Genomic DNA, 14599 nt, shown 5'->3' on the forward strand with positions numbered 1-14599 from the left:
TTACTTCACTTGGGCTAGGCTCACATGCTTATGGGCTTTATAAATTATAATTATTCATGGGCTCTTCGGGACATTCAGATGTCAAAAGTACATATGTCCAAAATTCCTGAAATACATTTGGGAGTTCGAAACACCTTCCTAAATAGATGTTTGGATTTTTCGTGTTCGAAATATACAGGTTAGGGATCGAGATTTTGCATTCGGAATTCGAGTTTTATGGCCGGAGTGACTAGCATCCGGTGGATAACCACTGAACCAAAACCAAAAGGTCGACACGATTTACTGTTGCTCTGGCACGGACCACCAGACCAGACCACACATGTGAACCCAGTCTACCACGACCGACCGTACCCAAACCAGACCACCTTCGCTTCGTCTCTCCCCACCCCGGTGAACTGCCCCGTGCTCCACCCCCAAACCCTCGCCCGCCGATGCAGCAGTCCTTCGCCGCCCCACCGCCTCCTGCCCCTGCTCCTGCCTCGGGCTCACCTCCCCAGGCGCCGGCGGAGCCCGCGCTGACCGCCGCGCAAAAGGCGCCTCCGCCGGCTCCTGCTCCCGCCTCGGAGCCGCCTCCCCAGGATCCGCCGGCGGAGCCCGCGCAGAAGGCGCTCTGCCCCAAGCCGGCGCCCCCTGCCGAGGACTACGATAAGAAGGTCCCGTCCTCTCCCACTTCGTGTATTCATTCGCTCGATGTTATCTGCTAAACGGTTTGGTCCTCCCGTGGTTGCTTCGCTTTGAGGGTTGGGGGGCTAGGGTTTTCGGGCTGTAACGTGTGCGAGTGCTCTAAGCTTAGTAGTGGGTCGAAATCATTTGGCAATTGGCAAAAGGTTGCGAAGTGAATGGTTCCTGAATGTTGATTGCTGCAATTGAGAAACACATGTAGTAGAATTCGACGCATGCCCTAGTTCACTGCTTCACCGAGTTGCGCCATTGATTATGTGGCCATGCCGTTTTTGTTGAAATAGACCTGGTACCTTATCATGCACACTACGAATTTTCATGAGTGAAGCTAGAACAAAATGAAATCATGGCAATGACATTCCGTGAGTAGGGTACTTAGGGTTTGGTGTGTGGGTGTGGCGCAGCTTTTTATTTTGTTGGGTATTAACTGAAGCCCGCTGCTGATCATTGGTGTACTTGTGAACTTCAGGTTGTGGAAAATTATCAGCAGGAAAATCCAAAGATGGTTCAACTCTTTCTGCAAGTGCCTACAGATGGTGGTAGTGCTGATACAGATGCTGTGAGAGCAAGGAGATCTCTTCTAAACGAGGCTGAGTCTGTGATCAGGTCAGTTGTAAGGTCTGGAGGCAGGTATGAAGCTCGGATGTGGCTGTGCAGTACCATCTCTTCAGTTCATTTGCTTGATCCACGTGACCAGCGGGACCTGTTCATCAATCTCTTGGAGATGAAGGACTCGAGGCGGGATGTTGCTGCTCGCTTGCTGCGGATGATTTTCGACAAGAAGCCCAAAAAAGCTGGCTCTGTTTTAGCAAAGAAGCTTCATATGTTGGAGAAGTTCTTCCAAGGTAATTCCATTAACAACTTGTTTTTGTTTAATCTGCTTGTACTCTGTAGCTTTCTTTACTTCAATTTTCGTTGCTGCAAATCAGCAGTTTCTGTATATTCAGCATAACAACTTACCTACTCTAGTTTAATTTTTGTTACAGTATTCTGTTCAACATTTATTTAGTCTATTTGTTATGGCTGATTAAAAGTGACCAAGCTATGTATTTGGCGTGTTTATATGATATGCTGTACTTCTAAGAAGTCGTTTGGAAGCCAGGTTTTCATTTCATTTGTAGCATTTTGAAATGAATATACATTGTAATTCCAGAAATGGACACTTGTTTGGTTGCCACAGGAATTGTAAATGACAGTAGAATTCAATATTGAATTTGTTTGGTTGCCACAGGAATTGTGAATGACAAGTTTCAGTTCGGAATTGTGATTACACATGGCATCATTTTGCTGGATTTTCTAAATGAAATGATGGCCCAATTCTGTGGCAACCAAACAGCCCACCTATGGAATTTTAAAATGAATTCCAGGATTCCAGGCTCAAATGATGGATACCAAACGACCTCTTAGTGTTGTACTTAGACTAATGCCCCTTTTAGGTTGTCTGTGAACATTATATCCATAATTTAGGTGTATACTGTATAACTAGATACCATGGTATTACAGTAATACACTGCTATAAACTAAATAGAAATGAAATTATGTTTTTGTTGCAGTAAAGTTTTACCTGTCTCTTGGCCTACTTCTATGCGCCTTTAGGTAGTGATCACTTTTCTTGATGTGCTGTGTTTCTGTAGTTCATAAACATCTTGGAATCACTAATAGAAGTTATTTGCAGCATATACATATTCTCCTGTAGAAATGTAATTTTATAACATATAAAAAGTATGTTTATTATGTTCTACATATGCTTTACTCAACATCTATGTACCTTTTTGTGCTGGGCGACTCTAATTAAATCAATATTGTTTTCTCTTTCATTATGTGATACAACAAGCTATAGTTAAGTTGCCAGTTCTAACATGTGTGATCCATCAGTGCTTACATTACTGGTTATCTATTGCGATCTGCAGGTAACCCGGAGCGGACACTGCAATGGTTTAGTCACTTTGCTGCTACTGGGGACTTAACACACAAAAAAGGGGCCAGGGCACTTGCTCACTTTGCATTTGTGAATCGCGATGTTTGCTGGGAGGAGCTTGAGTGGAAAGGCAAGCATGGGCAGTCTCCTGCGGTTGTTGCTACTAAGCCTCATTACTTCCGTGATCTTGATGTTCTCCAGACAGTGGAAAATTTCCTTGAATATGTCCCGGACTTCTGGTCTTCTGAAGAGCTTGCTGATTCTGTCAAAGATGGTGAAATACTGCAAATTGATACAGAATATTTTGTGGATCAATTTGTCTATTTGATGTATGAAGAGAACTTCAAAGATGTGTGGCAAGTAGTTGAAGAGTTTCTGATGGAGGAGCAGTTTTCATCTCTGTCTCAGTACCTTCTTATTCATCTAGACGAACAAAGGCTTCTTCGTTTCTTAAAAACACTGGGAAAGTTTATCAGACCAAACGCACTGTGCAAGGAGTTAGCATTCCCATGCTGCTGGCTTGAGGTTCTTCTGTCGGCACATATTGATCAGATATCTCTTGATGAACTTATCCTATTGAACTGTGTCATTGCCAAGGGTAGACAACTTTGGCACCTCATGAATGGGGAAGAACATGAGGAAGAACGAGGGAGGATGGACGATCTTGTGAAGGGCACAAATCACTTGACTGATGCAGATCATTTTGCTCTCATAAAGGATTTCATGACTACAAAGTTTCCTGATGCACTTAAGTGGATAGGCATCCAATCCTGGGTTATTTTCTGTGATTTGTCAAAAGAATGCAGATCAGCTGATTCTTGTGAATCTTTGTTCACTGGTAACAATATAAAATTTCGCAAGGCTCATGATTACTCATTGGTTAAAAATGATGGGCACCCAGCTGTGCATACTTCAGATACTGATGACAAGGATCTCACTAGAAGTAGTCGTAAAAGAAGAAGAGATAAGAAGAAAAGACGGCATAGATATGATTCTGACGAAGATAATGTTGATCAGCTGCTTGAACTGGGAAATTTTAACGGAAAGGGGACTGTTGAATTACAACGCGGAAGCTGGCATCTGTCAACTGATGATTTCTCTGCTTCTTGGGACATTGTATGTTATCTTTTGACGTCCTCAGTACTGTTTCCAATATATGAATATAGTCACTATTCAGATAACTCTTATCAAATCTTATTTAATTCATTAGTGGCTGTCATCTTACTCATGCAGGCAGATGTACCAGATCACCTCTCTAATCATTATCTCAGGGTATGGCTGAAGTGGGCTTGCTTTAAATAATCCTGCTCCCCATGACGCTTGTGTGGCAATCCTGCTACCTTTTCTGATGAAGTAATCTTTGAGCATGGAACTGCATACACGTGCATTTTTTCCCTATCACATTTGCGATCTTCTGGTCATGCATCCTGATGGTAAGTAATCAATTCTCATACATCCTACTTCTTGTGCTCCATGCGCCATGACATTGACTTCTGCAAAAATACGCAAGTTCAGTAACTATATAAACTTTACAGCTCACAATTTATGATTTTTTGCACGATTGAATTTGTGTTTCCCGCATTCATCTTATACATTCTTTGTCACTTTAAAATGATGTCACCACACACACTTTTGGCATTGTTTACTTCCATTTGAAGCTGCCCTGTCTTTTTCTTTCAGATTTGTGATTGCTTGACTGTGCGTGTCTGCAGGAGACCCAGGGCCGGAGTCTCAAACTTAAGTTCATCCTGCTGCTGACGGCACTCACCCAATGGAAAACTTCACCAGCATGGACATTGAAATAGCTCAAACTTTCAAAAAAAAGTTTAATTGCTGTTTTTTGTATGTTCAATCAGCTGCCTGGAAGAAAGTTTAATTGCTGTTTTTTCGTTAGTGTTGACTGCCGGATAGAACATGAAACAGTCTGACGTTCTTGTGGGGATATGCCCCTGCGTTGCAACTTGCAACACGCAGCACAGTTCATGAATTTGCTCACGGGTTCTTAGTCTCATTGGCTTGCTTTTGCCAGCAGGTGCGTATGAACCTGTTATAAGTGTCATTCGATTACATATGAACCTGTTATAAGTGTCATTCGATTTCTCTGTTACGTTTCATGTAAATGAACTACAAAAGAAAAGAAGCTCTCTTGTCTAATCCACTCCAATCCATAGTGAACAAATGTACACGCCACTAATATTCCTGGCCGTGATATTTCAAACAAAAGCAGATATCCCTTGAACCGAAGCATTTGACTTGGAAAAAGCAACCGTAGTATGCAAGCACACAAAACTGGGCGGTGACCCTCGATTTTTGTTCTATGTAAGCCGCTCTCTTGTGCTGCGATGTCCTAGGTAAGTAACTAAACAAGCCAAATGCAGAAAGAGAGATCACAGTTCAGAGACGACACCAATGACCATCTCCCCGTCCCTTCTGCGACCTAGGACAGTCTGAATTGAACATGTACGTATGCAGTGTAATTTGAACACCTTCCATGTTCTTGCATGAATCGGTTGTAAAGAATGGATGATCCAAAAGAAGTTGTAAAGAATGAACTGAAGTTCTGTTTTCCCTTTTGAATGCTCGCACGTAAAATACAGAAACATGCTGACAGACGAGGAAAACTTCCAGGAGAAAAACTGTACTGTACAACAATATTTATGTGCTCTGAACAAAGGACGTTCAGCGCTGTAACAGCAGGCAGCAACATACAGACATGCATGCCACCGGTTTGTTCCAGGACGAAGGAGAACTGACCTTCAAACCTAACCTTAGATATTCCATTTGTGTGCTTCTTGCAAAAAGGCGTGTGGTGTGGCACGTAAGCCTCTTCATGAACTTGTTCTGTATCTATCAATTTCCTCTGAAATATCTCTCGATGAACTTGTTCTGTTGAACTGATAGAAATTGGCAAGCCTTCTGACTAATCATGGTTCAAAATCACATGATATGCTTGCTGTCTTTTCTTGTGTTCTCAATACTGTTTTCAATCAACTCAATAGACGCTAAAGTAGAAACAGATGATCCTATTGGCAATGGCATAATACTATCAAGAACAAGACGCACCAAAACCACAATTATTCTGTAGCAAATATCCATAATATTAACCTTCAATTGAAGGTTAAACAAAAGGATCAAACAGCAGATAAGTCTGTAACTACATCACGAGAATTTCACAACGAAAGCGAACTTTCCTACTATATCACACACGACCTAATTAGGAAACACGAACTAAAACAGGAGGCGGATCAATCAACTAGATTAAGGCGCGTCGTTGATCTCGGACCATGCATGCTAGGGCTTGCTTAATTAGGCGCGTTCTCCGCGGATGCGGCGGGCGAGCTGGATGTCCTTGGGCATGATGGTGACGCGCTTGGCGTGGATGGCGCACAGGTTGGTGTCCTCGAAGAGTCCGACGAGGTACGCCTCGGCGGCCTCCTGGAGCGCGAGCACGGCGTGGCTCTGGAAGCGGAGGTCCGTCTTGAAGTCCTGCGCGATCTCCCGCACCAGGCGCTGGAACGGAAGCTTGCGGATGAGCAAGTCCGTGCTCTTCTGGTACTTGCGGATCTCCCGGAGCGCGACGGTGCCGGGCCTGTAGCGGTGCGGCTTCTTCACGCCGCCGGTCGTCGGGGCAGACTTCCTCGCCTGAGATCAAAACACGCGAAATTAACCATCAGCGAAACCGCAGCGGCGTGCAGCGATGGGTCGACGGAACCGCAAGAGCATGCATAATAAACCGAGTCGAAACCGCCATAGCATAGCGATCGTTGTGGATGCAAGAAATCGGGAGAGGGGACGGGACGAACAATGGAGGTGGCGAGCTGCTTCCGGGGCGCCTTGCCGCCGGTGGACTTGCGGGCGGTTTGCTTCGTGCGCGCCATCTCGACTCGTCGACTTGGAACTGCTGCGGATTTGGGTGGTGGAAGTGGAACTCGAAACCGAAGGCGAGGGATTGAATCGTGGATTCGTGAGTATTTATAGGCGCCTGGTGCGCGCGAGAGGCGGTTCGCAATTGACGTCTAGGAGAAGGTTTCGGATCTGATGGCTGGGTGTGCGTGGATCAAAACACACGATCCTCGTGCTCGGCCCCTATTGGTCGGGATCGACGAGGTACAGCATGGATCGAGGAGATGAACACACCAGAAGGACGACCAGACGATCGAAGCAGCGACCGATCGCCACGTAATGACGCAGCAGGATCAGGGAGACGGCGGGAGGTGATGAAGGAGCGATTTCTCTGGCCGAAGACAGTCGCGCCGCGGGGAGCATCGCTCCACGCCAGCGGCAGCGGATCGCCGAACTGGATTTTGCACGGCTCCGGCGACGTGCCCGGTGCACGGCGAGAGTAGCGGTCTCTACTCTGGAGAATGTACGGCGACCTGACGGCCGCACCCTCCCGTCTGCATCCTCCATGGCAGTTTTAGAGCTATAGGAAAAGGGATATTTAGCTAGGAGGCATGCGGCAACGTCCGGATCCTGTTTACACGGGGCGGTTACGTCCGCAGTAAACAAAATGGTTTTAGCAGGGATCGAAAGGGTGGGTCCAAACTCATCTCTTTTTATAAACTTATTATTATTAAGGTCGCAACTCGCAAATGAAAATTCTACAAAAAATCGAGATCCTACTCGATCTAATAAGAAGTCAAAGCAAATGAAAACTTCAAATCTTCTTGAAGCAAGACGACACAGCTAGGTCTGACGTCATTTAAGCTCAACAACTTATTTAGTAGGGTGCTACCTGCTCGGCTCATCTATTATAGTCTAAAAATTCTAAGTTTCTATCTGTGGTTCCTCCTCCTCTATTTCGTAAACTATGTCGTAGTCTATTCCTTGATGCCTTCAGACAAATCTGGTTATGCATAGTAGACCTCCTCTCCTTCGGGTTCGTTAGTAGTTTTCTCCTCATTCTTATCATACTCTAAGCAAGGGCTAAGAAGTAATAGATTGAGTACACTAACGTACTCAGCAAGTTCTATAGTGGTTGTCTGATGTATAGTCGTGGCTCAGGAGATCGTGGGCATGTGCAGATTTTCAAAAAAGGTTTTTTTTAGAAAATGTAAGTTTTAGATTATAAAAATTAGGGATTTCTATTTTCATGCCCTCGGGTACTTAGTTGTGCTCAGTTTTTCCCAGCTCCTTAGTTTTTCCTCAGTTTTCTCCAAGACCTTGTCTGAAACCCGCAGAAGGAGCTCGGACGGAAGGAATCCGTTAAGTTGGCAGTTCCGTGCTGACGAGTGGGGTCGTGTCGTTTGTGTGGCCGCGTCGTGTGGGGCTGGTAGGAAGGAACCGCGTGGGACAGGACGAGACCATGTTTGTGTGGCCGTAGCGTGTGGAGCCATGTGGGTCCGGGACGTGGGCACGAGTGGTTTCTGTCTCTTTCGTCCAGATTAGCAGTTTTCAATGTAACTTTTCCCTCTCTCTCGCTCGATCTCATTCATATTTGACAGCCCAAATTGGTAGCAAATCTAGAGCAGCTTCTCCTTCTGTTTTTTAACGACATTCATTTCTTTATGCCTTCGTTTTTACCCAATCAGGTAGGAAATCTAGGGCACAAATCCAGAAAAAATATAGGATAAGCTGCATACAGCAGCCAACATAGCATAGATATATTCACGACAGATCCAACAGTAGTACCGATAGAACCCTACAACATAAGCTACATTTTACATGAATTTAAGCTGCTCTACAGATAGAGCAGTCACATACCGAGACTGCAGTAGGCATGTTCAACGCCTCCAGGTTGCGCCTGTGACTCGCCTGGAGGTTGCGCAGGTGAATCCCAAGTGCTTTGTGTTTGGCCATGAACGCATGCACGTTCACCGTCGTTCCAACTCTAGCGCCGCATCTGCCAATGGATTCAGCATGGTTCACTAGGCAGTTGAAGTCGGTGGCGCGGAGCTTCCTGTTGCAGAAGGGGCACTTGTAAATGCCTCGAGCAAAGGGGCCATCGTAATGGCCGGACTGCAGCCTCCTGAGGACGTGACGAGTCTTGGTATGGAAGGACTCGTCGTCGCTATCGACGTCGCTGCTCTGCACCTGTCACGTAGCACCAAAGATCGTGCAAAAAACACGGAGTCAATTGCAACGATGATGGAACAGAGAGTGAACAAAGATCATGCATGATAATATGGGCTCGAAAAAAAGAGGTAGCCTCAGTTAAATTGGACACACTTATATCCAGGATTTGAGTCAGTAAACCAAAGATCATGCACAACAAATTTGAACACACCAATTGTTTATTGACCAAACCCTGAATCAATTTGTGCCCAAATATTCATCATCATCGGCACAAATCTTAAACAAAAGCAAATCACAAGCACTAATAACGCAAGATCTAACACAAAAGGATTGAACTAGGAACAGATGCACCCTAATAACGCTAGATCTAACACAAATGGATTGAACTAGGAACAGACGAACCCTAATAACGCTAGATCTAACACAAAAGGATTGAAATGGGATAAGAACAAGGGAGCAAAGGGTTACCTCCGGCTCGTCGTCGACGATGCTGGTGTCGTAGGGGTTCTCCGGCGCGACGTACGGCACTGGTTCGTACGGGTCCCAAGCGACGGGGGCCTGGACGGGGGCAGCGGCCGATGCGCCGGCGGCTGATGCGCCGGCTGCTACGTTGGAAGCAACGATAGGGGCCTGGACGGGGGCAGCGGCCGATGTGTGATGTCCACGCACGCTTCTATTCCTGTAGACAGTGTTGTGCCTCCAAGAGAAGAGGTTTGTAGAACTGCAGCAAGTTTCCCTTAAGTGAATCACCCAAGGTTTATCGAACTCAGGGAGGTAGAGGTCGGAGATATCCCTCTCAAGCAACCCTGCAATTACGATACAAGAAGTCTCTTGTGTCCCCAACACACCTAATACACTTGTCAGATGTATAGGTGCACTAGTTCGGCGAAGAGATAGTGAAATACAAGTAATATGGATGATTGTAAGTAGTAATTGCAATCTGAAATAAAGATGGCAACAAGCAAACATGTAACATAACTTGTTGAAAACGGTGTTTCAATGCTTAGAAACAAGGCCTAGGGATCCTACTTTCACTAGTGGACACTCTCAACATTGCAATCATAATTGAATATAAATATAAGCACTTCATCATGCTATTCTGAATTACTCTCTGGCGGGATAACGAACACTAATTCACCGTGTAGGGCTGCAAAGCAAACCTTAAAGATGTATTCCCAAGTACTAATAAACACCCCACGCTGTCACTGTGAGCATTCATAGGAGGTACTAACACACCACAATTTCATAGAGACATCCAACTCAAATCATAACCCAGTGAACAAGTATTCTGTGAAATATAGCCTAAGAGACCCACACGGTGCACACACTGTCACCTTTACACACGTGGGACAAGGATCCGGAGATCACATAAGTAAAATCCACTTGAATAGCATAACGACATCTAGATTACAAAGCTCACGATCACATAGATGAACAAATAAGTACTACTCTCAAACACTCTCTTGTTGGATGACAAACACCATTCATTGTGTAGGGCTACAAGAGCTCCCTCAAGCCGGAGTAAACAAGCTCCACAACATCCGGAGTTCATATTAAAGTAACCTCTAGAGTGCATAATAGACAAGAGTAATATCTACACATTCATATAGATCACATCATGGGAGAGAGAGATGAACCACATAGCTACCGGAAGAGCCCTCAGCCTCGGGGGAGAACTACTCCCTCCTCATCATGGGAGACAGCAGCGGCGATGAAGATGGCGGTGGTGTCGATGGAGATGGATTCCGGGGGCAATTCTCCATCCCGGCGGAGTGCCGTAACAACGACTTCTGTCCCCAGAAACTTGTCTTCGCGATGGCGGCGGCTCTGGAACTTTTCTCGTATCGTGGCTTATCTTTTTAGGGTTTTCACATCTGGGAGACTTTATAGGCGAAGGGGCAATGTCGGTGGAGTCCCGAGGTGGGCTCCCCACCAGGTGGCGCGGCCAGGGGGTGACCCGCCCCCCCTATGGTGTGGGCTCCTCGTGGCCCTCCTTCGTCTCTCCTTCGGACTCCGTGAAGCCCCTGGAAAATAGGAACGTGGCCTTTTGTTTCGTCCAATTCCGAGAATATTTCCTGTGTAAGATTTCTGAAACCAAAAACAGCAGAAAACAGGAACTGGCACTTCGGCATCTTGTTAATAGGTTAGTTCCAGAAAATTCATCAAAACATCATAAAGTATGAACAAAACATGTAGGTATTGTCATAAAACTAGCATGGAACATCAGAAATTATAGATACGTTGGAGACGTATCAAGTATCCCCAAGCTTAGTTCCTACTCGCCCTCGAGTAGGTAAACGATAACAAGGATAATTTCTGAAGTGAGATGCTACCAACATAATCTTAATCATACTATTGTAAATCATATGAGATGAATGAAGTGATTCAAAGCAATGGTAAAGATAATGACTAAACAATTGAATCATATAGCAAAGACTTTTCATGAATTGTACTTTCAAGACAAGTATCAATAAGTCTTGCATAAGAGTTAACTCATAAAGCAATAGATTCAAAGTAAAAGGTATTGAGGCAACACAAAGGATGATTAAGTTTCAGCAATTGCTTTCAACTTGTAACATGTATATCTCATGGATAATTGTCAACATAAAGCAATATAACAAGTGCAATAAGTAAACATGTAAGAACCAATGCACACAGTTGACACAAGTGTTTGCTTCTAAGATAGAAAGAAGTAGGTAAACTGACTCAACATAAAGTAGAAGAATGGCCCTTCGCAGAGGGAAGCATGGATTACTATTTTTGTGCTAGAGCTTTTATTTTGAAAACATAGAAGCAATTTTGTCAACGGTAGTAATAATTCATATGTGTTATGCATAAGACATCTTATAAGTTGCAAGCCTCATGCATAGAATACCAATAGTGCTCGCACCTTGTCCTAATTAGCTTGGATTTACATGGATTATCATTGCATAACATATGTTTCAACCAAGTGTCACAAAGGGGTACCTCTATGCCGCCTGTACAAAGGTCCAAGGAGATAAATCTCATTTGATTTCTCGTTTTTGATAAATCTCAACTAAGGACATCCATACCGGGACAACATAGAAAACAGATAATGGACTCCTCTTTAATGCATAAGCATTCAACAACAGATAATATTCTCATAAGAGATTGAGGATTAGTGTCCAAACTGAAACTTCCACCACGATTCATGGCTTTAGTTAGCGGCCCAATGTTCTTCTCTAACAATATGCATACTCAAACCATTTGATCATGATAAATCGCCCTTACTTCAGACAAGATGAACATGCATAGCAACTCACATGATGTTCAACAAAGGTGTAAAAAGTTGATGGCGTCCCCAGAAACATGGTTACCGCTCAACAAGCAACTTATAAGAAATAAGATACATAGCAACATATTCAATACCACAATAGTTTTTAAGGCTATTTTCCCATGAGCTATATATTGCAAAGACAAGGAATGAAATTTTAAAGGTAGCACTCAAGTAATTTACTTTGGAATGGCAGAGAAATACCACATAGTAGGTAGGTATGGTGGACACAAATGTCATAGGTTTTGGCTCAAGGATTTGGATGCACGAGAAGTATTTCCTCTCAGTACAAGGCTTTGGCTAGCAAGGTTGTTTGAGGCAAACACAAGTATGAACCGGTACAGCAAACTTACATAAGAACATATTGCAAGCATTATAAGACTCTACACTATCTTCCTTGTTGTTCAAACACTTCACCAGAAAATATCTAGACCTTAGAGAGACCAATCATGCAAACCAAATTTCAACAAGCTCTATGGTAGTTCTTCATTAATAGGTGCAAAGTACATGATGCAAGAGCTTAAACATGATCTATTTGAGCACAACAATTGCCAAGTATCAAATTATTCAAGACAATATACCAATTACCACATGAAGCATTTTATGTTTCCAACCATATAACAATCAACGAAGCAGTTTCAACCTTCACCATGAACATTAAAAGTAAAGCTAAGAACACCAGTGTTCATATGAAACAACGGAGCGTGTCTTTCTCCCACACAAAGAATGCTAGGATACGAGTTTATTCAAACAAAAACAAAAACAAAAACAAAAGCAAACAGACGCTCCAAGTAAAGCACATAAGATGTGACGGAATAAAAATATAGTTTCACTAGAGGTGACCTGATAAGTTGTCGATGAAGAAGGGGATGCCTTGGGCATCCCCAAGCTTAGATGATTGGGTCTTCTTGAAATATGCAGGGATGAACCACGGGGGCATCCCCAAGCTTAGACTTTTCACTCTTCTTGATCATATTGTATCATCCTCCTCTCTTAATCCTTGAAAACTTCCTCCACACCAAACTCAAAACAAACTCATTAGAGGGTTAGTGCATAATCAAAAATTCACATGTTCAAAGGGGACACAAACATTCTTAACACTTCTGGACATTGCCCAAAGCTACTGAAAGTTAATGGAACAAAGAAATCCACTCAACACAGTAAAAGAGGTAATGCGAAATAAAAGGCAGAATCTGTCAAAACAGAACAGTCCGTAAAGACGAATTTTTTAGAGGCACTTAACAGGCTCAGATGAAAAAGCTCAAACTAATGAAAGTTGCGTACATATCTGAGGATCACGCATGTAAATTGGCAGATTTTTTTGATTCTTCTACAGAGAGATCTACTCAAATTCGTGACAGGTAGAAATCTGTTTCTGCGCAGCAATCCAAATCTAGTATCAACTTTACTATTAGAGACTTTACTTGGCACAACAATGCAATAAACTAAAGATAAGGAGAGGTTGCTACAGTAGTAACAACTTCCAAGACACAACAAAACAGTAGCAAAACAAAAACATGGGTTATCTCCAAGAAGTGCTTTCTTTATAGCCATTAAGATGGGCTCGGTAATTTTAATGATGCTCATATAAGGATGAGAGTTGAAGCAAAGAGAGCATCAAAAAGCAAGTGTGAAACAAATTTAAGCCTAACCCGCTTCCTATGCATAGGAATCTTGTACACAAATAAATTCATGAGGAGCAAAGTGACAAGCATAGGAAGATAAAACACGAGTAACTTCAAGATTCTCAACATAAAGAGGGGAAACTTAATATTATTAAGATGCATATAACCATGTTTCCCTCTCTCGTAATAACTTTTAGTAGCATCATGAACAAACTCAACAATATAACTATCACATGAAACATTCTTATCATGAGCCACATGCATAAAATTATTACTCTCCACATAAGCATAGTCATTACTATTAATTGTAGTGGGAGCAAATTCAATAAAATAGCTATCATTATTATTCTCATCACCATAATCATCATATATAGGAGGCATATTGTAATCATAATTAGTTTTCTCCTCAATAGTAGGTGGACTGAAAATATCATATTCATCATTGTAATCATCATATATAGGAGGTAAAGTATCATCAAAGTAAATTTTCTCCTCCATGCTTGGGGGACTAAAAATATCATGCTCATCAAAACCAGCTTCCCCAAGTTTAGAATTTTCCATAGCATTAGCAACAATGGTGTTCAAATCATTCATACTAATAACATTGCCATTAGCATGCATATAAAGTTCCATAGGTTTCTTAATTTTTTCTTCAAACACCTCATGTCCTAACTCAAGATAAAGTTCATAAAGATCTCTCATTTTTTTTGTTGTTTTCAATTAAGCCTAACTAGTGAAAATAAAAACAAGAGACAAAAAGATATAATTGTAGGATCTAAAGGAAATATCTTTGAGCACTCACACATCGGCAACAGTGCTAGGAAATAGCTTAGTAGTCGGAGGATGTGAATACCTTTTACCTTACCTCCCCGGCAACGGCGCCAGAAAATAGCTTGATGTCTACGCACGCTTCTATTCCTGTAGACAGTGTTGGGCCTCCAAGAGCAGAGGTTTGTAGAACAGCAGCAAGTTTCCCTTAAGTGAATCACCCAAGGTTTATCGAACTCAGGGAGGTAGAGGTCGGAGATATCCCTCTCAAGCAACCCTGCAATTACGATACAAGAA

The 14599-nt window shown here is 43.1% G+C and overlaps 2 protein-coding genes across 3 annotated transcripts; one reads left to right on the forward strand and one right to left on the reverse strand.

Annotated features, from left to right (window-relative positions):
• The first annotated feature begins 338 nt into the window (after positions 1-338).
• LOC127345037 (uncharacterized) lies at positions 339-4627 on the forward strand. Of its 2 annotated transcripts, none has more exons than XM_051371442.2 (5): positions 339-653; positions 1151-1526; positions 2592-3715; positions 3833-4032; positions 4280-4627. In XM_051371442.2, exons 1-4 carry the CDS (start codon positions 432-434, stop codon positions 3899-3901), a joined length of 1791 nt encoding a protein of 596 aa, XP_051227402.1. In that variant the 5' UTR covers positions 339-431; the 3' UTR covers positions 3902-4032; positions 4280-4627. The 2 variants fall into 2 exon arrangements, with proteins under 2 accessions (XP_051227402.1, XP_051227401.1); XM_051371441.2 differs by having other exon boundaries at positions 4312-4627.
• A 1046-nt stretch (positions 4628-5673) lies between these two features.
• Positions 5674-6504, reverse strand: LOC127345040 (histone H3.3-like). The gene is made up of 2 exons (XM_051371448.2): positions 6403-6504; positions 5674-6241 (listed from the first exon to the last, which is right to left on the reverse strand). The coding sequence occupies exons 1-2, from the start codon at positions 6475-6477 to the stop codon at positions 5906-5908; spliced, it is 411 nt and encodes a 136-aa protein (XP_051227408.1). The 5' UTR covers positions 6478-6504; the 3' UTR covers positions 5674-5905.
• Between the last annotated feature and the right edge of the window lie 8095 nt (positions 6505-14599).

The sequence above is a fragment of the Lolium perenne genome, chromosome 3 (genome assembly GCF_019359855.2).
Source record: "Lolium perenne isolate Kyuss_39 chromosome 3, Kyuss_2.0, whole genome shotgun sequence".
In the NCBI taxonomy this organism is placed as follows: Eukaryota; Viridiplantae; Streptophyta; class Magnoliopsida; order Poales; family Poaceae; genus Lolium; species Lolium perenne.

What these genes read in the sequence shown, in the direction of transcription:
- LOC127345037 (XM_051371442.2), top strand. Translation starts at nt 432, where the DNA reads ATGCAGCAGTCCTTCGCCGCCCCACCGCCTCCTGCCCCTGCTCCTGCC. An exon ending in GTTGGAGAAGTTCTTCCAAG is followed by an intron (nt 1,527 to 2,591) that starts GTAATTCCATTA and finishes TGCGATCTGCAG; the next exon opens with GTAACCCGGAGCGGACACTG. An exon ending in TCTCTGCTTCTTGGGACATT is followed by an intron (nt 3,716 to 3,832) that starts GTATGTTATCTT and finishes TTACTCATGCAG; the next exon opens with GCAGATGTACCAGATCACCT.
- LOC127345040 (XM_051371448.2), bottom strand. Translation starts at nt 6,477, where the DNA reads ATGGCGCGCACGAAGCAAACCGCCCGCAAGTCCACCGGCGGCAAGGCG. An exon ending in AGCAGCTCGCCACCTCCATT is followed by an intron (nt 6,242 to 6,402) that starts GTTCGTCCCGTC and finishes TTTTGATCTCAG; the next exon opens with GCGAGGAAGTCTGCCCCGAC.